The sequence below is a fragment of the Myotis myotis genome, unplaced genomic scaffold (genome assembly GCF_014108235.1).
Source record: "Myotis myotis isolate mMyoMyo1 unplaced genomic scaffold, mMyoMyo1.p scaffold_m19_p_25, whole genome shotgun sequence".
Classification (NCBI taxonomy): domain Eukaryota; kingdom Metazoa; phylum Chordata; class Mammalia; order Chiroptera; family Vespertilionidae; genus Myotis; species Myotis myotis.
The window spans coordinates 3,787,363-3,811,523 of record NW_023416330.1 but is presented as its reverse complement, the minus strand read 5'-3'; the positions used below and the strand labels follow the sequence as shown (position 1 = coordinate 3,811,523).

The 24,161-nt window shown below is 45.4% G+C and overlaps 1 protein-coding gene, 1 long non-coding RNA gene and 1 pseudogene across 6 annotated transcripts in view; 1 reads left to right on the top strand and 2 right to left on the bottom strand.

Annotated features, from left to right (window-relative positions):
• Positions 1-18,115, bottom strand: part of RHEB (Ras homolog, mTORC1 binding) — a 46,587-nt gene extending 28,472 nt beyond the window's left edge. Inside the window, exons 1-2 of one of the 5 annotated variants that reach the window (XM_036356188.1) lie at positions 17,911-18,115; positions 2,111-2,224 (exon numbers count right to left, since the gene is read on the bottom strand). In XM_036356188.1, coding sequence (XP_036212081.1) covers positions 2,111-2,224; positions 17,911-17,962 — 166 coding nt within the window. In that variant the 5' untranslated portion in view covers positions 17,963-18,115. The remainder of the gene's footprint in view (positions 1-2,110; positions 2,225-17,910) is intronic. The other 4 variants (XM_036356186.1, XM_036356183.1, XM_036356187.1 and 1 more) reach the window with 4 other exon arrangements.
• On the top strand, positions 16,507-18,951 carry LOC118679437. Its single transcript, XR_004975244.1, has 2 exons — positions 16,507-16,787; positions 17,180-18,951. It is a non-coding gene; the product is annotated as an uncharacterized LOC118679437 (long non-coding RNA).
• A 2,480-nt stretch (positions 18,952-21,431) lies between these two features.
• LOC118679465 lies at positions 21,432-23,841 on the bottom strand (annotated as a pseudogene).
• Positions 23,842-24,161: the final 320 nt, after the last annotated feature.

The window sequence follows — 24,161 nt, the reverse complement described above, 5'->3', positions numbered from 1 at the left end:
TCCATTTCTACCAAGCTCCCCAGTGATGCTGATCTCCAAACCAAGTTCTCCAGTTTAGAGTGCCGGTTCTCAAATTTAGCTGCACTCTGTTATGACCTAGAAAATTCCAAAAACTACAGCGTGGGTCTCACCCCAGTAGTTCTGACTAAACTAGGTACAGGGTGCAGCCAACACCTTATTAAAGCCAAAGTCAAGAATGGCTAAATAAAGAGATGGAAGAACCTCTATTCTTTTTTTAAAAAAATATTTACTTATTAAATATATTTTTATTGATTTCAGAGAGGAAGGGAGAGAGGGATATTGGAACATCGATGAGAGTCCTAGCCAGTTTTGCTCAGTGGGTAAAGCATTGTCCCGCAACCCGGGCATGTGCTCTAACCAGGAATCGAACCATGATCTCCTGGTTCATAGGCCAATGCTCAACCACTGAGCAATACCAGCCAAGCCAAGAATCTCTGTTCTTGAATTGACTAACCACTCAGTCAACCACTAGTCTTCCACTTATGTGTGTAAATAACTTTCCTTACTGTTTAAGAAGCATGAGTTAAATTAATTTGTAACCCAAGCACCTAATTGATTATAATATTAATCTGTATTACAATAAAACTTAAATATTTAATGTCTTTTTATGAACATCATTCCTCTGATAAATTTATATTTTACAGAAATAGGAGTCCTCTCTGATAGGAGTCGTCACTGCTTTAATCATAACACTTGACCCCACACCCACTCTCAATTGACAGAATCTAGACAAAATTCCTCAAGAAACTTAGGTCTTTGTAAAAGAAATAGCCATCAGGTATGCCCTCATAATGGACTTGAGTAACCATCATAAGATGCCAATGCAGAAACTTAAAAGAAAGCTGCTGACCACTGGGGCCACGTTTTCGTGTTTGGGAAAGGGTGGCAATTGGGACATGATACAGTCACTGATTCCCTCCCAGGAACCATGCAAGCTCCCCATAGAGGACCCTGGACTGGGCCAGATGAAGGCTGATGAAAAACCCAAATGATACGCGGGATAGAGATAGGAGGACAGGGGAAGTCAGCGTAAACAGGCACCTGGCAATACTAGGTTCCCGACTACATGAAGAACTGTTGTAAGAAAAAACACCCATCGCCGAAACCGGTTTGGCTCAGTGGATAGAGCGTCGGCCTGCGGACTGAAAGGTCCCAGGTTCGATTCCGGTTAAGGGCATGTGCCTGGGTTGCGGGCACATCCCCAGTGGGAGATGTGCAGGAGGCAGCTGATCGATGTTTCTCTCTCATCGATGTTTCTAACTCTCTATCTCTCTCCCTTCCTCTCTGTAAAAAATCAATAAAATATATTTAAAAAAAAGAAAAGAAAAGAAAAAACACCCATCAAAGTAATTGGAATAGGTGAAACTGATTTTCTAAAGGTCTGCCAAAGACTTTAACAAAACAGTTAAGCATTTCCAAAGACATTATTGAAGGCATCACTTCTATTTTTAAAAATTTATGAAAAGAGACTAAACAGAATCTAATGCATTTGAAAAAGTTCTTTCACAAACATTCTAAAGAAATGTTTACAAAACTTGGGTAACATCTTTTGAAATAAGTTCCTACTATTTTACATAAAATATAGACCGATATCCATTCTGGCCCTGGCTGGTTTGGCTCAGCGGATAGAGCGTAGGCCTGCAGACTCAAGGGTCCCGGGTTTGATTCTGGTCAAAGGCATGTACCTGGGTTGTGGGCACATCCCCAGTAGGGGGCGTGTGGGAGGCAGCTGAATCGATGTTTCTCTCTCATCGATGTTTCTAACTCGCTATCCCTTTCCCTCTCCCTTCCTCTCTGTAAAAATATATCAATAAAATATATTAAAAAAAAAAAAAGAATTCTGGTAAACTTCACAGGGCCAAAAGTATTCACACAATAATCATTTTTTTTTTTTTTTCCATTTCTAAGACTCCATTTATTCTCAAACACGCCACCTGCTGATGGCAGCTTTGGGGGGCAGGGGTTGATGAGAGTACGCAATTAAAATTAGAATACAACTTATAATGTGTTCAGCAAATGGCTATTAAATTCCAGTACTGCATTCTAAAGTCGATAAAGCTTCCCCCAAATCATGATCAACACAGTTTACCTTGAGTCCATAAACACTGACTGTTCCTATTCCATGGGTGATTCTGAAAAAGATGCCAGTGCAGTACACCCGAATGCCAGCTAGAGGCATTCTCAACAGAGGGAACGCAGTCATCTTAACAGGAAGAAAGGCATTCATGTGAAAATTCAAGCTCTACTACATGTAAATTATACCTCAACAAAAAAGTATAAAAAAGAAAAACAAGACATTTATCATTTTTTTACTAAGCAGACTAGGACAGTGATGATTAGCTATGAGAGTGCAGGCAGTTTTCCTGAGTTTGTTTCCTCATTTGGAAGATGGAGATAATAATAGCATCTACTTTATAGGTGGCTGTGAAAATTAAATGAAAATACATGTAGAATATCTAGTATGTAATAAGTCCTCAATAAACATTATTAGTAATGCTCTTAAGACAAATATCAGCTGCTTAGGAGAAAAATGCATGTTAATGATTATACCTAGTAATCTGAAATATAACAAAATGACATATACTAACAACTACTTCAGCAGCAACATACAAAAACCAATAAATATAAAAATATAGCCCGTTCCCTAAGTAGAAAACTAGTGTCAATTTCTCCACTGCTGTGTAACAAACTGCCCCACACTCAGTGGCTGAAGCTGAGACCAACATCCTCTTCATCTGTTTAGTAGGAGTCTAGTTTAAGGCTGCGCTCCACTGGGTCCTCTGCTGGTCTCTAGTCACTCCTGGCAGCCCTGGCTGATAGTGGCCAGGGCTAGACTCAGGAGGGCCAGCTGCACCTTCTCCCTTCCCAGTGTCCTCTCCCCAGGCCCTCCCGCATGTCTCTGGAGGCTCCAGACAACACAAAAGCAGAAGCTGCTGGCTTGTATTGAGCACAACCTGGCATTGGCATAAGCCTGCAGCATGCTGCAGTCCAGGAGTGCCACAGGGCTGGCACCAGTGCAGGAAGATTCTTCTCTGGGAGCCACCACAGAACAGACATCAATAAATGGACCAGATTTGCAAACAGCAGAGAGACTACAGAATCACCTGGTTCTAAGTGGACTGCTCCCTGAATGTATCCTCACTGATAAAGAGCCAGAGCCGCACGAAGGTTTACCAATGTGTCCCGTACATGACAGCCATGACGATTACATGCTTGCCAAGTGCTGCATCCATTTCAGTAATAATGTGTAGTGCTGACTGCAGCATCAGGGGTTTCAGCTTCCATAAGGGGTGGATGTTATGTACACATATGTATATACATCAGTCACCAAGGAAGCCTTTCAAAAAAATACACTCATCTCAGCATTCTGATTTAAAAGGAGGTGCAGAGGAGTTCCTGTGTGTTCTCCAACGGTGCCCCCCAGGCTTCCAATATACAGACCCACCCCGAATCTCCACCACATACAGGGTCAGATGAGGGCATGTGAAGCAGGTAATTCAAATTTAATAGTTCACAACCTACAAGCGAGACATTGTTTTAAGAGTTTACAAAAACAGTTTTGCATGAATTATCTCACTTGTGCCTATGAGTGAAGCACAGCTGACATCATCTTATTCTTTCTCACACCCCCTTCCCAATTTTTAAAAATAGATGCTAGGAGGCAAAAAAACCCCCACACAAAACCAAGGTGCAATTATTATGACAAAGACAAGACAGAGACTACTAGTAACCAAGTAAAACTGGTTCATAAAATTATTACTCAAATACTCACTGGTTGCTTACTATTACCACCAAGCACTACGCTTCCAGATATATCCCCCTGAGAACACAAGAGGTAAGTTTATAACATGAAAATAGATATGAGTTAGAGAAATAAAAAAATTTATTAACTGTCAAGGTTATTATACTAAAAGGAAAGAAGAGCCCTAGCCAGTTTGGCTCACTGGATAGCCAACAGGGTCCCAGGTTTGATTCTGTTCAAGGGCACATACCTGGGCTGCAGGCTTCTCCCCAGCCCAGGCCCTGGTCAGGGCTCGTGCAGGAGGCAATCAATCAATGTGTTTCTCTCACATTGATATTTCTCTCTGTCTTTCCCTCTCTCTAAAAACCAATGGAAAAATATCCTTGGGTGAGGATAAATAAATAAATAAATAAACAAATAAAAGGAAAAAAGTGCTGCCAGAAAAGGCCATGAAACTGCCCAAAGATGATTAAATAGGATACTCATGCTGGGCCACTGTGGCTGAGCAGTTGAGCCTTAACCCATGGACCAGGAGATCAAGGGTTCGATTACCAGTCAGGGCACATGCCCCAGTTTCCAGGCTCAATCCCCAGTAGGGGGTGTTTTCTTTCTTATGGATGTTTCTATCTCTCTATCTTCTCCCTTCCCCCCTCTCTGAAGTCAATAAAAACATATTAAAGAACTTAAAAAAATAGGATACTCATTTCTATAGGAAGAGTTGGAGTTGAAGCTGATTTGGAAGGCAAGGGAGGGAAGAGACCTGGTATCCTGCAGGAAATTAAATATTTGGCAACAATAAAGAATGAATTTTGCTAGATTTGTGGGCAACTGGGAAGAAGGTTGGGGGTCAGGGTGGGAAAGAGCTGAAAAAAGCAAATAAGAGATGAATCCTCAAATTTTAACACAATCTTTAGCATATTCAAGAGCACGAAGTTTAAGACTGATCAAAACTAGTAATGACAAAAACTTAGGACAATCAAGTGATAAAATAAAGCGTATTCAACATCAGCACGAATAGTTATAAAGATTATTTCAAGAGTTCTTTCAAATCTGCACTAAGCCCATTTACTAACAGCCCTGGCATTCCTCACTGTACCTGTGCTGTCCACCAGCAAGCAGCCACCAGCCACAGGTGGACAGTGAACACTTGAAAGGGGGCCAGTCCTAACTGAGATGGGTCATAGCGTAAAATGTATATAAGACTTGAAAACTTAGCATAAAAAATGTAAAAATATCATTACATATTGAAATAATATTTTGGACATATTGGGCTAAATTATATTAAATTACTTTTACCTCTTTTTGTTTAATGTGACTACTAGAAAACTTGCAATGCTGCTCAATACCATAGTTGAAGGAATAGGAACATCCTACTTGTATAAACACAGCTGTCTACGAGAAAGACTCCCACAGAGGTCTAAGAAATAGAAGATGTGTTCATTTTGTCCAGTTTTTTAGGATAATGCTCATTCAGAAACATGGTCAGAGTAAGAAAACAACTTACTTCATTAGATATAGTCACACCTTTGGTAGCAGTTATGGAAAATGAAAAGGTTTAGACATGGAGCCCAACTTCCCCTTCTCCCAGCAGGAAAATGGAAACATCCTGTAGTCAGTCAGGAATCCTCAGCACCCTCTCGGGCACAGTGAGCAGTGTGCGGCCAAGTAAGTTTTGCAACCTCCTTTGCTGCCAAGGCAACAACCTGCAGTATGAAGGTATGTTGGGGCAGATCCTCAGGCAACATGAGGACCCGGGAGCAGCACACCCCAGAACCCCAGTTGCAGGAGCAGCCACCTGTCTCTAGACCAGTTGTCGGCAAACTCATTAGTCAACAGAGCCAAATATGAACAGTACAACGACTGAAGTTTCTTTTGAGAGCCAAATTTTTTAAGCTTAAACTGTATAGGTAGGTACATTGTTATTAACTTAATTAGGGTACTCCTAAGGCTTAGGAAGAGCCACACTCAAGGGGCCAAAGAGCCACATGTGGCTCGCCAGACGCAGTTTGCCGACCATGGTTCTAGACCAGTGATGGCGAACCTTTTGAGCTCGGTGTGTCAGCATTTTGAAAAACCCTAACTTAACTCTGGTGCCGTGTCACATATAGAAATTTTTTTGATATTTGCAACCATAGTAAAACAAAGATTTATATTTTTGATATTTATTTTATATATTTAAATGCCATTTAACAAAGAAAAATCAAAAAAATGAGTTCGCGTGTCACCTCTGACAGGCGTGTCATAGGTTCGCCATCACTGCTCTAGACCAGGGGTGGGCAAACTTTTTGACTCGAGGGCCACAATGGGTTCTTAAACTGGACGGGAGGGCCGGAACAAAAGCATGGATGGAGTGTTTGTGTGAACTAATATAAATTCAAAGTAAACATCATTACATAAAAGAGTACGGTCTTTTTTTTTTTTTAGTTTTATTCATTTCAAACGGACCGGATCCGGCCCGCGGGCCGTAGTTTGCCCACGGCTGCTCTAGACCATCGAAATGACAAGGCAAATGTGTGGACTGGTGGGCAGACCATCGCAAATCCTGGCCCTTTTCTACCATTTCTCATTTTAGCCAGTGGCACCATTACCCACTCAGGCACTCGTGCTAACCACCGAATGTTATCCTCAACGTTGCACACATCAAAGTTTGATTCTTCCTCTAATTAACAATCTTTAACATATTCAAGAGCATCTCAAATCTGTCTCCTCTTCATCTCACCAGCACTCCACTAGTCCATGTTATCTTTTTTTTTTTATTAAATCTTTATTGTTCAGATTATTACATTTGTTCCTCTTTTTCCCCCCCATAACTCCCCTCCTCCCAGTTCCCGCCCCACCCTCCGCCCTCACTCCCCACCCACTGTCCTCATCCATAGGTGCACGATTTTTGTCCAGTCTCTTCCCGCATCTCCCACACCCCATTCCCCCCCAAGAATAGTCAGTCCATTCCCTTTCTATGTCCCTGATTCTATTATGATCACCAGTTCATTCTGTACATCAGATTATGTATTCCCTTGATTCTTAGATTCACTTGATGATAGATGCATGTTTGTTGTTCATAATTAGTATCTTTACCTTTTTCTTCTTCCTCCTCTTCTTAAAGGATACCTTTCAGCATTTCATATAATACTGGTTTGGTGGTGATGAACTCCTTTAGCTTTTCCTTATCTGTGAAGCTCTTTATCTGACCTTCAATTCTGAGTGATAGCTTTGCTGGATAAAGTAACCTTGGTTGTAGGTTCTTGGCATTCATCACTTTGAATATTTCTTGCCATTCCCTTCTGGCCTGCAAAGTTTCTGTTGAGAAATCAGCTGACAGTCATATGGGTACTCCCTTGTATGTAACTGACTTTCTTTCTCTTGCTGCTTTTAAGAGTCTCTCTTTGTCTTCTGCTCTTGGCATTTTAATTATGATGTGTCTTGGTGTGGTCCTCTTTGGATTCCTTTTGTTTGGGGTTCTCTGCGCTTCCTGGACCTGTAAGTCTATTTCTTTCACCAGGTGGGGGAAGTTTTCTGTCATTATTTCTTCAAATAGGTTTTCAATATCTTGCTCTCTCTCATCTTCTGGCACCTCTATAATTCTGATGTTGGTACGCTTGAAGCTGTCCCAGAGGCTCCTTACACTATCTTCGTATTTTCGGATTCTTTTTTTTCATTTTGCTTTTCCGGTTGGGTGTTTTTTGCTCCTTCGCATTTCAAATCTTTGACTTGATTCTTGCACTCCTCTGGTCTGCTGTTGGGAGTCTGTATAATATTCTTTATTGCAGTCAGTGTATGCTTAACTTCTAGTTGGTTCTTTATCACAACATCGAGGGTCTCATTAGATTTCTTGAGGATCTCACTACATTTATCGGCAGTTTCTAGAAAATTATTGAAAGACCTTAAAAGTGCGGTTTTTAGCTCTATATCCTCCATTTCTGTCATGTTTCTTTGTCTCTGCATTTTTTATGCTTTCTTGGTGCACCTCCTTGTGGTCTTTGTGCACAGTCTTGTTGTAGTTAAGCCCTGATTGTTGTCGGCAATACTGGGGGTGATTTGACCTCCAGGCTAACTGGCTATGAGAGTCAGCTGTGTCTGCAGTGGGAGAACTTCTATGCTGGATCTCTAGGGTGGTGCTAATCTAGCATTTGCCTAAGGCTATCCGGCAAATGCCTCTGTGCAGGGCTTGGGCGGGGCGGGTCCCTGGGGATCTACAGGGTGGGCAGAGCGAGCAGTTATGGCTGCTCTCAGTTCCATCCCCAGGGGCTCTGCCTCTCAGAGTCCCAGCAACTGCTGCAAACCTCGGAGAGAAAGCTGCCTTCGAGTTCCGACCGAAGCCAGACAGTCCCGCTTCTCCCGTTTGAGTCTGGGTCCCTAGAGACTCGCCAGGATCTGGAGCTCAGAGTCTGAAACTCCCTCCCAATTGAAAACAACCGCACCCTCAGTCGCCAGCCCACTCCGCATGCACTCCGCACCTTAGTATTTCACTTCAGCACTGCGCCTCCTCTGAGTCGGTATGCTATTCTCTTTCCTCCTAGTTGTAGAACTTCCACTCAGCCAGCCTTCCTCTGGTTCTGGATGATGTCCGTTCTGTCTTTTAGTTGTATTTTTGAAGTGGTTGTTCGAGGCAGCAAACTCCGGAGTTAACCTATGCCGCCATCTTGGTTCCCCTGGTAGCTTCTTGCAGGAGCCCCATGTGATCTTTAAAAAATATATTTTGTATTGATTTCCGAGAGGAGGGGAGAGGGAGAGACAGAAACATCAATAATGAGAGAGAATCATTGATTGGCTGCCTCTTGCACACTCCACACTGGGGATTGAGCCCACAACCTGGGCACATGCCCTGACCAGAAATCAAAAAGTGGCCTCCTGGTTCATAGGTCCACGCTCAAACACTGAGCCACACTGCTGGGCTGTCCGTGAGACCTTGATGGTGAACTTCAATACGTGGCTGTCTTCCCACTTCCCTTCCTGACTGCCCTCATCCCCGACACAGAGCAGTGGGGGGATCCTCTTGAGGATATAAAACAGGAGAAGCAAACTAGACCAGAGGCCAAATTTGCTCAGCTACGAATAAGAATGGTTTTTACATCTTTTATTTTTCTTGTGTTAATCCTCATTTGAGGATATTTTTTCTATTGCTTTTCAGAGAGTGGAAAGGAGGGAGGGAAGAGGAGAGAGAGAGAGAAAAAAACAACCACCACATTGATGTCTCAAGACACATTGACTGGTTGCCTCCAGCACACACCCTGATGGGGGCAGAGAGCGAACCAGTAACCCAGGTATGTGCCCTTGACCTGGAATCCAACCTGCAACCTTCTGGCACGGGCTTACACTCTAACCACTGAACCCACTATCCAGGGCTGGTTTTTACATCTTTAAATAGCTGAAAAGAATCAATAATATGTCATACTATGTAAAAATTAGATGAAATTCAGATGTCAGTGTCCATAAAGTTTTATTGGCACACAGCCATGTCTACTTGTTTATAAACTGTCTGTAATGCTGTGTGATACAAAAGTTAGAAGGGAGTAGTTGCGAAAGAGGCCATGTGGCCTACAAAGCCTGACATAAATTTTCCATCTGGCCTTTTACAGAAAATGTTTGCCAAGCCTGGTATAGACAAATCACCTTATGCTGCTTACAACCCTTCCGTGACTTTCCGCGTTTCTAGGAAGTCTAACATTTCCAACAGGGCCTACAAGGCTGTTCTTGGTAGACAGTTGGCATATAGATTAGTTCCTTGTGATCTCCTTGCCACTCACATCTTACTCTTCTCCTCATTCACCAGTCAACATCGGCCTTCTCTTTATTCCTCCTGAGTGCCAAGCTCTTTCTCACCCCAGGAGGTCTGCACATGCTGTTCCTTTCTACTGGAGGGCCCTGCCCTTCTTTTGCCCCCATGCTCCCCACCCTCTGCCCCACCAACTCCAGCTTTAATGACAGTTTGCTAGGGACAATTCTTCCGCCCCACCCATGGTTATGTTAGCTCTCCCTTGAATTATTTCTCTAAGCGTTTATCCCAAATGTTTTTAAATAGTAATTGTGTTATTATTTAGTGTTGGCTCTGGAACCACTGCTTAAATTCAAATCCTAGCTCTGCCACTAATAACTGACCTAGGCCAAATCACTTAACCTTTCTGCAGCTCAGTTTCCTGCTCTGCAAAATAGGCATAATAATGGTACTTACCACACAGAGTTCAGTAAGTACTTTTAAAACACCCGCCAATATCATTAGTAGAAGCTGTTTACAGTGGTTCCTCACTAGATTGAGGCTCCTTGAAGGCAGAGATCAGGATGGCCCTAGCTTTTGTGACTAAGTACACGGGGCCTGGTGCAGTGATGAACACCTATTTGAATTACATGTGACACTTAAATCACACACAGTTCTCTTCAAACAGTCAGTTTAGAAATTCAATCTTTTGCAGACTGAAATCCTCTGGATAGAAGATGGATGATAAAAGCCCTTGACTCTTCCCCTGGAAATATGCACATCTCAGGGAAGCTCATGAACGGCAAGTGAAGAACCATGACTCTAAGCTGGCAATGCTCTTCAACACATGCCACCCAGACTGCAGAGAAGGCTCTTAGTGGTTCAGAATGCACAGTGAGAGCACGGCCAGCTAAAATGCTCAGAAACGGAATCCGGGTCTCAGCCTGTACACACACAGGAGGTTTCTTCTGAAACGTAAACACAAGGCTTTAATTTCAGGGCTTGCATTTTTGTGGTCCTCCTGCCCTCCAGTATGGAGCTCAGAGATGTTGTCAGCCACTCCTAGCCCCTGGTGTACTCCAGGCCACACAAACCAGGTCAGAAATTCACCATCCACATCTAATCACTTCCTGGCAGACAGACCAGAAAGTCCACAGTGTGTTCCACTTCCGCTTACGCCAGGGCGTGTCTCCAGTTTGCCAAGGTCATTCCAAATCCTCTCCTTCTGGATGTTCAGCTATGGTTGAATTTCGCCATATGTTTTATTCAGTAACTCATACAAGTCATGAACAAGAATAAAGAGAACCTATATTTTAAAATATTCTCTTTAAAATAAATTCCAAGTGTGATTGAGACTTGATGAAAAGCAAGTGATCAGCCAGATGCATTTATATCTAAGACATACAAAAGCATTTCCATTTCAGAAAACTATATTAACTGTAAAAGCCAGTATCTTTGTTTCCATGTTCACAAATTATTTACCCTGCCATCACAGTTACTTTTAATCTTGCAAAAAGAAGGATCACACATATTGTTAAAACACCAATTTGTTTCAAAATTCCACCCCCACCTCAGGCTTTCAAGTAAGCAAGCACAAGAGAAATGGGGGAAGGGTGGTGGGGAGGTAAGGGAACTCAATTATATTACAGTTACACCACCAGCCAAGGACAGGTAGGAGTGAACTGTTGAGATCCTTAAATTGCCTACTTCCACTTGTCCACAAAGCCCTACACAAGGATCCTCAACAATACACATTTAGAAATATGAAAATACTAAGATAGCATTCCACACAAAAAATAAAATAAAGTAGTATTCCAGGACCTCTATGTTTTGAGATACTAAGTTTATCAGTTTAAGACAGTGATTTCTCTATCAACTGTTAAGACTTAATTTGGTGCTTCAGGATAAACTAGAAACAAGAATAAAGGTTCTCTTAAGTGTGAGCACTAAAGACTTCATAATGCTTTAACTTGTACAATCATGTCCAAGTTCAGTTTTGGTTTAGCCCAATAACTAAGTACAACCTACTCATGAACAATATTAAAATCACTAATATTGTAGACCTACACTAGGGAAAGTGGTGTACATTTTAACTTCATAATCACAGGTAGAGATGGCTGTTTCTCATTTGTGATCAAGTGGCTGTTTTTACTTCCACCCTGTTACCTGTATTTGAACCATGTCAGTTCAGTATTTAATATACAGGTCTTGGGTATGCTGCTACCCTCGGTGATTTTTATTATTTTGGGGGAGCCGCACCCTTACCAGGTCAAAAAACAACACGCCCCAAATTGCACCACAATCAGAGGCCAAGTCAACTGGTACTGAGATACCCTCACTCTCCTCAGGCTTTAGCAACTCCCTGCTTACTGCTCAGGAGGAATGACTCCCTGCCGTTCTTGCCAGGCCCTGCAAAATCCAGCTACTGACTACCTTCCCAACTTAATTTCCTACTCCCACCGCATTATGCTCGAGCCACCCCGCTTCCTTCTGTCCCATGCAGGCAGGCTAAGTTCTTCCTGCCCCCTCCATCCTTGTCTCTCATGCCCCATCCCTGCCTCAGGATGCTGCAGGGCCTCCTGGGAAGGCTCCTCAGCAGTCACCACAGCAGCTAGGATGCAGCTGGTCTTGATTTGACTCTGCACAACAGTGAGCAGTCTAGCAAGATTCTGTACACCACAGTGTAATGGTTCTCAAAGTGCAGCCTGGAGACCTTTTCAAGGGACTCATGAAGTCAAAGCTATTTTCATAAAAATGCTAAGGTATTATCTGCCTTTTTAACTATTTTCATATTTGCAGTAATGGTGCAAAACCAATGGTGGGTAATACCACTAGCTTGGCACCCCTCAGCACAAATCAGGACAGTAGGAGCAAGCTGTAGAAAGTCACCATATTCTTCACTACCATGTACCAACATTAAAAAATAAAAAAGCCATTTTCACTTAACAGTGTTCTTGAGGAAGCAGTAAAATTATTACTTTTATTAAATCTTGACCCTTAAGAGCATGTCCTTTTAGTATTCTGCATGACAAAACATGATATATGCACAGAGCATCCTGCTACGTACTGAAGTGTGATGGTTGTCTCCAAACGAGGCAATTGGTTGCAAAGTGATCTGAAATAGCCACTTTAATTATGGAACACCATTTTTCCTTTCAAGACTGACCAACAAATGATCATTATTTCAAATGTGGGTATTTGGCAGACATTTTCTTGAAAATGAAAGAAATGAGACTGTCACTTCAAGTAAAACTGCTAGCACTTTTCCAACAATTAAATTCGAACTTTCAAGAGGAAATTAGGTTGGAAAACTTGCATCATTCAAGGTGAGCTTAACAGCTTCCCAGTATCCAGATTTTTCTGAGACTGGTGATGATATTAAATGTGACTTTTAAAAGTATTTACATATTAAAATGTATCAAAATGTAGAAGGATCTACAAAACAGTGGACCAATATTTTCCAAATAACCAATGTATGATGTAACAAAATCAGGCATGGGCAGAAGACCCATTCAAAGTGCAAAATAACCCAATAGAGTCCAATGTAACAAGGCAGAAACTTCATCCGTATGACTTCATATTGCACACTACAACTAACCTTTAAGAAACTACCACCTGTGAAGTTTCGGTGGGTATCAAAGAATGTCCACAATTATCTGAGAAAGCTATTAAATACACCCCCCTTTCCCAACTATGTAGCTGTGCAGGCTGGACTCCCTTCAAACACCCTATCAAAACCCAGTTGCTTATTTTTTTTTTTTTTTTGTAGAAACTGATGGAAATGCAAGGGACTCAGAAGAGCCAAAACAATCTTGAAAAAGAATAGTTAGAAGACTCACTCATCCCTATTTTGAAGCTTACTACAAAACCACAGTCATCAAGACAGTGTGATACTGACATATGGACATACATACAGATCATAGGAATAGAGTCCAGAAATAAATTTTCCCTCACATTTCTGGTCACTCAGTTTTTGACAAGGATGTCAAGACAATTCATAGAAGGAAGAATAGTCTTTAAAAAAAAGGGGGGGGGGCTGAAAAAAAGGTTGGGACAACTTGATGCCCACATGTAAAAGAATGAAGTTGTACCTCTATTTCCTATCATATGCAAAAATTAACTCTGAATGTATCATAAACTTAAATGTAAGAGCTAAAATATAAAACACTGAGGAGAAAACACAGTATTAAGTCCACACGGCCCTGGATAAAGCTTCAAAGGAAGCAAAAAGTTTCCACCCACAGAATGAAAATTATTTGCAAATTATGTATGATACCACTGTCCCCATAAAGATGGCTAGAATAAAACCGACAGACAATAACAAGTGTTGGTGACTGGTGAGGATGTGGAGAAACTGAAAGCAATGTCAGTTGCTGATGGGAATATAAAAATGGCACAGCTGCTTTGGAAAACAATTTGACAGTTCCTCTAAATGTTAAACATAAAGTTACTCTATGTCCCAGCAATTCCACTCCCACAAATATACCCAAGATAAATGAAAACATACACTTCATACAATTAACACAAAAATTTGTACAGGAATGTTCATAACAGCATTATTCATAATAGCCAAAATGTAGAAACAACTTACATGTTCATCAGTTGACGAATGAAGAAATAAAATGTGTTATATCCAAACAATGGAATATTATTTGGTAATAAAAAGGTAAATTCATAGAAACAGAAAGTAGATTAGTGGATGCCAGGGGCTGAGGGGAAGGGAAGACAAGGAGTGACTGCTAATGGGCACAGTTTCTTTCTGGAGTGATAAGGGTAAAGTATGGATGAGTATATTCTACATGGACATTTAGTAACATTCAGCACTGAAAGTGATAACCACAAATGCAAACTCTGGTTATTCTCTTGTACAGAACAATGAATGATTAAAAAAAAAAAGTTAACACCAGCGAGGCTCAGTGGTTGAGTGCTGACCTATGAATCATGTTCAATTCCCGGTCAGGGCAACCTACCTGGATTGTGGGCTCGCTCTCCAGTAGGGGGCATGAAGGAGGCAGCCGATCAATGGACTTTCTCATCATTGATGTTTCTATCTCTTTCTCCCTCTTTAAAATCAATAATATATAAAAAGTATAGCCCTAGCTGGTTTGACTCAGTGGACAGAGCGTCGGGCCTGCGGACCGAAGGGTCCTGGGTTCAATTCCAGTCAAGGGCCCATACCCTGGTTGCAGGCTCTGGGCACGTGCAGGAAGCAACCAATCAATGTGTTTCTCTCACATCGACATTTCTTCCCCTCTCTAAAATCAATGGAAAAATATCCTCGGTGAGGATTAAAAAAAAATTATAAAAAGAACTTCAAGCTTCAACATAAGGTGACCACAGCAGGACTACCACCTCCCACCCCATACACAACCTCAAAATGTTATTAAGCACTTGAACATACAATTTCACACACTAACAGATTTTATACATGTTTTACCTTAAAATATTTCAGTGAAATGTGTCCAAAAAGGATGATTTAAAAATAGACAGTAAACGAGAACACAATTGGCTTGTATTCTATTTGGAACAAATTTGATGCTATCTTTTCTTGTGAAGTATACAAATCAAAGGAAGCATCTTCCCTATTACCTAAAACATTTGAGAAGGTCATATTTGGAGTTACTTTTTGCTAAATTGCCTTTTATAAAACAGAGTGGTTTCATTTTCTCTCATGATTGTTCACATTCCTGTGATCCCCTCTTTCATTAACCTCAGAGGCTTACATATGGGAAACAAACTTTTGGATTACTAGTATGCTCTGATGGCAAACTAGATTACCAAAGCCTCTCTAGAAAATTCCAGTGAAAGATGCACCAGATTTTATTTGAAGATATTTACTGACACTACAACTTTAACTTGATTAAGTTGAGCTACCTCCTACTATGGGACTACTTGTTTGTATTAGAAACAATGGGTGTAAGGGAGCTGGGACACTTGTCCACCACTAAACAATTAATACAAAGCACTCCCTGAAAGCCAGCCTGCGTTATAGGTGACGTGGCCTTAACCGCTTAACACTGTAAACAACAGGAAAAGTACTTCAGGGGGAAAATGAGTCGTATAAATTATTTGAGAATTGTCTTTTCCTTACCGATAGTTTCATCAGTGTTTAAAAAATGGTAACATTTAGTAGTTTTATCTGAAGGCAAGATTTTAAAATAAAGTCTGTGGCATGGTTAAGACTCACTAGTCAAAATGGCATAAGATATTTAATCAAGAGAACATTCTGAGAAAAGTATGGTTTCTAGTTGTGCCTTTTTCTACCACTCTACCTCATCAAAATGACACAACAGCTTAACAATACAAAATAACACAATCTAGAAACACAATACTCCAACTTCTCTAGTACAGCACCATCTGCAAGCAGACATGCCAGTAAACTCCTGGAGTCTGAAGACTGAATCATTCTCCCAAGAGTGGCCTGTACAGGAAATCAGGGAATTACTTCCTTTTTGATGCTGGCAAAACAAAACAGAAGACCCCACAAACCCCAAAGTGTCCTGATTCATAGCAAAGGTAAACAACTCAAACATCAAATACAAAGCCTGGGAGTAATTTAACCTTTACTTCAATCGTCACTACCCCTGAAAGTAAACGTGGAGAAAATGGAAGAGGTCATTATATTGAGGGCACAGGGAATAGGGACTAGAACTGAATCTGTGCCCCTGGGAGGCTACTTAGAAGAGTCCTGAACAAACAGCAGTCACACTAAGTGTCTGTGAAGTGACCTGTCACCTCTGGGTGTTTAGGAGGGGGACGACTAGAAGGAAGACGAAACAGAAGGATTTCAATGGAACATAAGCAACTTTTTTTTAGCAAAAGTGATAGAACAGTAGCCTTGCTTACTGAATCCCAGAATCATCTCAAGAATCTCAAGGGGTAAGTAAGTAAGTGCGGATCGTTGGGGCATCTTTTGCGTTGAAGTCAGGTAGCCCGGGTACATGTCACGTGTCACCTGATTACTCGGAGGGCTAGCTTCAGTTAGTGGGCCCTGCTCATGTGTTAGACGGAGCTCACGCAAGAGCCAGGCTATGTCACAGGCCCACTCTTCAAACGCAGAGGAGGCTACAGCACAGATAAGCGAGGGCTGGGCGGCTCGGCTGCCAGTAAAGGCTGCACGCCGGTGCCATATGGGCGCTCGGGGCGTGGGCTGTTGGCCACCCCACAGGCCTCACTTGGACGCATGGCCCTTCATGGCGGCAGCTGTCAGGGCTGTCACCTCCGCTTCCCCCACATATGCTTACGACTTGACGCCACCCCGCCCCAGGGGTGCCCGATGACTCGGAGCCTCCGGACCCCTCGCGCCAGCACCGAGGAAGCGACGACAAAAGGGTGAGCAAGCAGGCTGGAGCCCATCTTGGTCAAAGGGCACAGACCCTGGCACGGGCGGGGGAAAAGGGGGGGGGGGCGGAACAGAAAGCGGAGTCGGGGAGTCCTTCCCCGGGAGCCGCAGGCAGCTACAGGCTCCCCGAGGGCAGCGGCCCCCTCCCCTGCAACCACCGGCGACCCAAACCCTCGCTCTCACCTTCCTTCCCCTACGGTCAAGTGCGCATCTTCCTCACACAGTTCCTTCCTAAAACAACACGAAGAGATCCAATTCCCCAGGCTGCTGGTTGTCCGAGACAATAAATAAGGCCTCGCCCAGAAACACGGTGAAGTTCCACGGTTCTGCTTTCTCACTCTTTTTTTTTTTGGCCCCCTGTCCGCCCCGCACCCCGTCACAGATCACCCCGGCTCGGCAAAGCGGCGACTGCCAGCAAGTTTCAAATACATGTCAACCCTTTGCAGGGAACAACAACAAACTTTTGAATGACTTCAGCAGCGTGGTCACAGCGCCTGACCTTATTTTCTCGGGAGAAAATAGGACACCGAGACCAGGAACTGACCGCCCCGCCGCCCTCCCACTGGGCGGGCGGCACACGGGGCTGCCGACGCCGGCTGCCTCTGCTTTCTTCGGCAGGAAACGCGCCCTCAGCAGCCACACGGCCCGGTTTTCTTTAGAATGTGAACTTCCACACCGACAGAGAAGCCCGAGGCGCCGCTTCCTTTGTTAAAACCCCACGGACTTGCTTCACTTCGGGGCGGAAAGGCTGCTGGCGGCGATCACGACCGCGCGCCGCGAAGAGGCGGGGAGACAGGTGCGCTCTCTCCCCCCGCGGGTGCCCGCGGCGGCTCGGGCAGCGGCCGACCCCTCCGGCGCCACCCGGGGCCCGGCCCAACCCAACTCCCCGGGCGTCCGCGGCCTCCCCGACTCGTCCTCCGCGCGCCCGGCCGCCCCGCGGGGCCCTGCCTCGCCGCCGCCTCCGCTCAAAATGGATATGGCGGCGGCGGGCGGCTGGTTACGAAACGCGCGGCCGCCACATGGCCGCGCCGGCCCCAAACTTGGCCGGGCCCGCCGAGTCCCGGCGCCCAGGCAAGGCCGGGCCGGGCGCTTGGAGGCCGCGCCGTCACTCACCCACAGACCGGTAGCCCAGGATCGCGATCTTCCGGGACTTGGACTGCGGCATCTTGGCGGCCTCCTCAGCCCCAGGCCAACCACATGAACCGCGGCGGCGGCGACTCCTGTGCTGCGATCCGCGGCGGCCGCGCCGGGGCAGAGCGGCATCCAGGGGCGGGGCGGGCGGGCGCGGCTGCCTCCGCTCCTCGCTCGCGCGCCCAACCGCCCGGAACCGCCGCGCGGCCCCGCCCCCAAACACGCCCACGTGACCGCCGCCGCCGCCGCCGCCGCCGCCCGCCCCGCCGTGACTGCGTCAGCGTCGCCCTCCCCGCCGGGGCGGCCGCTCCCGCCCCCGCCCCCGAAACGCACGGAGGTGGGGCGGACGACGTTTTACTTTAAAGGGGAAAGAGGGGACGCTCAGAAGCCTCGGGAAAAGTCACGACGGAAACTCGCTGCGTCATGGCCCTCCCACCGTCTTCCGCCGATGTTTAATTACGCCAGTTGGCCCAGAGCACCGATTGGACGACTCCCGCCCGCCCGCGCGACGACGCGGCGGAAACTCCGTCTCCCATTGGGGGCGGCGGAGAGGCAGCCCCAGGGCGGGGCTGCTCGAACGAAGCTAAAAATAAAACCGGGCAGCCGCCGCGCGCGTGTGCGCCTGCGGGGTTTGAAGGCTTTGAATGTCGCCTGGCGTGGGGTTTCGGTGGGGGGTGGGGGTGGAGGGAGAAGCTGGCTTCTCAGTGATTGGTTAAGAGCAGGGCGAGGGGCGGGGTTAGCTGTGGAAGGCACGGTCATTGGTGAGCCGCTGAGATCGGCGAACTGGCTCCCGCTGAGCCCTTAAAAGGTGTGAGACGCGAGGAGTGAGGTTGTTACCTGCTAGCCTCCGGGTTTCCTGCGTTTTCCTTTTTTAGTCTCTTAGCTATGGTGGTGTTAGTAAGTCTGGATTTGAGAAAGTATTTGGTGATTAAACCTAATCCGCTGGTGATGGGAACTATAAAGTAAAATAAAAGACACCCGCAGTGAAGGACTGTGGGAAGAATAAAATGTGTGAATTCAAAATGTTTTGCATTTCATTCAAAAAGTTTGCGCCTCATCAGTTGATTTCTACTCTGCGACATGCGGACCCCGCAGACCTCACAGATCAACACATCTTTAATTTTCGACACTTGCGTGGCTAATTGAGTAGACAAACTCAGTGGGCTGAGCATCATCCCGTGGACCGGGAGGTCCCAGGTCCCGGGAGGTCCCAGTCTGGGCACATGCCCAGGTTGCGGGTTCGGTCCCCAGTAGGGGGCGTGCAGGAGGCGGCCCATCGGTGGTTCTCATTGATGTTTCTATCTCTCTCCCCCTCTCTCTTCCTCTCTGAAATCAATTAAAAAAAGAGAAGGAGGAGGGAGGGGGGAAGGAGGGGGAGGGGGAGGAGGAGGAGGAGGAGAACCGTCCTTCCAGAGGGGATCTAATCCGCTGTGCTCTGCGCCCTTGTGTGGGCTGACCTCTCCAGACGCTGCTCTATTTTCCACAAAAGGCGCCCTGACAACCCTTTTCCTGGTGGCGGTGGTAGCGCTGTTGGGTGGCACCGATTTTGAATGCAGGAAGGGGCGCCAGCAGGGAGTCCTTGGTCACGGGAAATGAACGGGAAAGCACGGCCTGCGAAATGAAGCGATCAGGTTTCCAGCCAGGGAGACTTCCCGCATAGTGGACACTCGTTGCCCTTGGTGGTTGTGAAAAAAAAAAAAAAAAAAAAAAAAAAAAAGCAGGTGCCCCGCTGCCCCTATGAATGCCCCTGTTGTCACCAGTCTGTTGGACAGTGTTGACCTGCTTAGCCGGACAACCGCTTGCTGGTCGCGGCCCATTGCCTTTCCCGTGAGCACAGAGAAGGGACCCTCAGGAAGCTGAGCCCCAAGATTGGATTCGTCGGTATGAAGAATTAGAGGTGACCGTCCGGTAGATGTGCCTTGCTGAATGAGAACACCGGTGTGAAGGCAGAATCCTTTCCATGCTCAGCTCTTGTACTCCTAGGAGAGGGGCCGAGGACATTCTTATTTGGAGTGTCTATAGACGCCACAGGTGACCAGCTGCGACTGAAAAGTATCTTTGAAGTTCTGTGCTTTAACTGAATGGATTTGTGATTCTACTCTATAATTAGTTGAAATATTTGAAAACTTCAGCTCTTAAAATGGACTCTCCAAGAAAATGTATCATTGTTATCCTGGGCGTTTGGGTGCCCCCTACCACAGTATTTTGAACTGATGGTAGGGGATTGTGAAATCAGCGTAATGGATGTCACCTTTAAAAAAGAAAATAGAACAGAATAGAGAAAATGGTGAGGGGAAGTATTGTCTCATGGCATTTTTGCTCACAGTGAGGGAAGTATGACCTCATGACATTTTTGTGTGTGTGGTATGTCAAAGATGTGCTATATACGTATATATTGTGTACTGAGTTCCACTGTAAAATGTATTTCTTACTGTGGTTGCCTCAAAAAGTTTGATAGCACTGCCCTAACCTGGGAATATTAGGAGTCCAGATGGAGAAGTGCAGTTGTAAAACACAAATTCATTCAAGAACTGTTCCAACTGTCTTAAATCCTTTAAAGTCTGTCAGGCCCAGGAGTCTTGAAGATTCCTTTATTCCAGAGTGGGGAGAATTTGGTTTAATAAGTCACTCAGATTATCTAAAATAATTGGGATTGATGGTATGAATTCACATAGAAATAACTGACTGCAGCCAGACCTTTTAGGAACACGGGTGGGAGAAATGGACTTGCTTCTAAATTCAAAGTCCTTTCCACCCATTGAGATCACTTGTTAACCTTTGAGCAGCTGGAACTTCTGGCACCAATAACGTCTCTTCAGGTTCTGGTTCGGAGCTGCTCTGTCTTTGGCCTCTGCATGCTGCCTTCTCTGTGTGTCCTTCCACTTGTGCTAGGGTAGGGGACGGAGCCATGGAAGGGTTACAGAATGTTACAGAATGTGCTGAGGGGAGGAAATGAGACATGAGAAATTGAATGTGCTCGAAGGGAGGGGGATGTACGAGGGAGGATTGTGTTCAAGGATTGTGTCAGGGTAACCGTGGAAGCAGGATTGTGTCAGGGTAATAGTGGAAGAAAAATTGTTAGATTGTCTTAGAAAAACAATGAATTATGATATGCTCCAGCCAGGTGTGACTCTGTTTACCCCCTTTGTTCTTGTGACTTTCAATCTAAACATTAAATTTGTAAAATTTGTAGTAACAGGATGTGGGTTCTGGTACAGATTTTCTAATTCACTCTTGGATCTCTGCCTTCATCCACATCTCACAGGGATAGTGCCTTTTTAAACCTACTTTATAGGCAAATAGGCATAGAATTTATATGAAAACATTTTGCTAAAGTTGCTAAACAAATATAAGGTAAAATCTGTGCCATTTTATCCTATGTTTTCTAATATTTGATTTGCTTTTTATAATTTAAACAAAATAAAGATTGCATACTTTCGGACTACAAAATTCAGTAATTATACAAGGTGAATTAAAGTAGTAAAGCAGGTCATCATAGTAAACTCATTCATCCATGCTCTCATTTAATTAAGAAATAATAATTATAAAAATAGGTAACATTCTGTGAAAATATTCCCATTTATTCTATCTTAGGAGTTCTTGCCCATATCGATGGATTGCCTGGCATCAGACATGGCATCCGGTACTTGAACAGTCATTTTGTCCATAGACTTTGTCAAACAGATTTGGCAGCCCAACCGAGATCTATCTGTTAGCCCGTACGCCAGATCAAGCATGTCATTCTCCTCATCAGTGATTGCTTCCAATTTCTCGTATATGTGCTTTTCAAAGATGAGGTGGCAGGTAGAGCAAGCCAAGGTTCCCTCACATGCGCCAAAACCATCAATATCTAGATTATTTTCAATCACAACATCTAGCAGAGAGTCACCAATTTTTCCTTTGGTTGTTAGTATTTCACCGTCACGGTTTAAAAAGTGGACTGTTATTTTATCTTCTGCCACGCGCCGGGGCCGACAGGCTCAGCGGCCGCCTCGCCGCGCCGCCGCCCAGGCCCGGCTCGGCGCTCCCGCCCGGCGCCCGCGCCCGGCTCCCCGGGAGGCCGCCGGCTCCCACGCGGGCTCCGGCGACGAGCAGCTAACTCTTTATGAACTTTTAATGGAATGCTTTGTAATTGATTTTTAACACTGCTTTGCTATATAAAGATCATACTGCACCCTTGGTCTCCGCCACATGCTCCGAATCTCCCAGAGGGGGAGATAGGTGCTGTGGTCAGCTGGCCAGCTTAATAAAGGCTCTTAAATTTAAATTCTAAGTCGGTGGTCTATCTCGTTGAGCCAACCCATAACATTTGGAGGCCCCAGCGAGATACCCGGCAGGGAGGAGAGGGACCCCTTATTTAGGGCTGGAGGCTCTCCCCCGGCAGGGGTGAGAGGGACCCCCTATTTAAGGCAGGAGGCTCTCCCCTGGCAGGGGTGAGAGGGACCCCTTGTTTAGGGCAGGAGGCTCTCCCCCGGCAGGGGTGAGAGGGACCCCCTATTCAAGGCAGGAGGCTCTCCCCCACTTGTCGCCGGGCACTCAGCGAGATACCCCACACCTGTGGAGAACGACTATCAAGGAGGCCTCCAGTCCACCCAAAAACTTTCAATTCGGAAACCGAGCCACCTGGACTCTCGAGAGAGGTAAGGACCGGTCGTTAAACAGGAATTGGGACGTCCCACGGAAGGACCTATACGGAGGGCTGGACGCAGCGGTACTCCTGGTCCTGACCCGCGGCCACGATGGTGGCCGGGGTCCCTGGTTCGTGTGGCTGTAGGCTGCACTGGGTTTGTCTGTCTGGTATTTGTTTGTCCTGGTGTTTATTGTCAAAAAGTTGTCTGCTTCTGTGTACACCCTGCTGCAATGTTTTTTGAAAATTTTCAGGACTTCAAGGAGCAAGCTGCAGGTTCCGGGCAACCTTAGGTTGCATTTGGCTGGTTTGTTTTGTCTTTGTTCTTTGTTGTCTTAGTCTTTGTCAAATGGAATAGGGTCAGTCATCTTCGTCGACCCCCTATCAGTCAGGCCCACTCCGGGTGAGTGGAAGGGGAGCTTGATCACCTCCCGGGAAGCTATAGAGCTCCCTCAGGAATTGGGAAATTGTTAGGAATTGGGTGGATTGTTTAAACTCTGAGTGAATGTCTGGTGAAAGTGTGTGAGTGTAGAGGGAGGGGGCCTGCCCTCTCCTCTCCTTTGTGTGGCTCCACGACTTCGGTTACGGAGTCCGAGTGGGCCCCAACCTGCGGTTCCGCGATTCGTCATATGGCATAACGGTGACTCACCCCCATGTGGAGGTGACCAGGCCCGGGGTTTATACGGGTGCACCTTAGCTATGACGAATCTAAGCTCCCAAGGGACGCGGCCAGGCGGGCATCTGACTGAGGATCTGTGAAAACAGGTCACCCCCTCCCTTGTCTGTCTCTCACCACCGATCATCATGGGGTCGGGAAAAAGTTTGTTTGTTTGGGACTAGCCAAATTACTACAGAGAAGAAGGACTAGATACAGCTCCACCCTGGGCTGGTCTACTAAGAAAGTGTAAATCATTACTGGTCTGTGTAAAGTAAAAGCTACTTTGATTTATTCTGCTTTCTGTTGATACGCTTGGCTGAACGTTTGGTCTGGCCCCTTTAATAGTCTTCAAAGCCTCTTGCAGCTGCGAGAATTATTTTTTTCTCAGAGTCTTTTGCTCACTGTTAAAGGGGAATCAGCCTACTTAGTTAATAAAGATTTCTGTCTATCAGTTGCTCTTACCTGGGTTGTAATTTACTATATTAAACTGAAGTTCTGGGGTAGATTTAAAAGTTATAACGTTAATGCTTTTGATTTACAGCGATTCTGTGAATGGGAGTGGCCCACTTTCCAGGAGGGGTGGCCGGATGCAGGGTCTTTTGATCTGACCACTGCCTACCGGGTCCATTATGTCATATACGGCCGCCCAGGGCATCCTAATCAAATTCCTTATATTCAGGTTTGGGTTGACATATTGTCCAAGAAACCCCGGTAGATAAGGGCATGCCTCCCAAGGGGAAAATTGGGACAGAGACAGACAATTCTTTTGGCCGGGCCCCAGAAGGGAAAGGCTCCCCCGGTCCTTAAGGGAGAGAGGGGGAGAACCTGCAGGACCTTGCGACATCCGCCAGTCCTGCTGTTCCTATGTTGCCACTAGGGCAGGCCGGCCCTCTATAGATCTGGGGCCAGACAAACAGCCCTCTGGTGATGCAAGGCAGATAAAGGCGC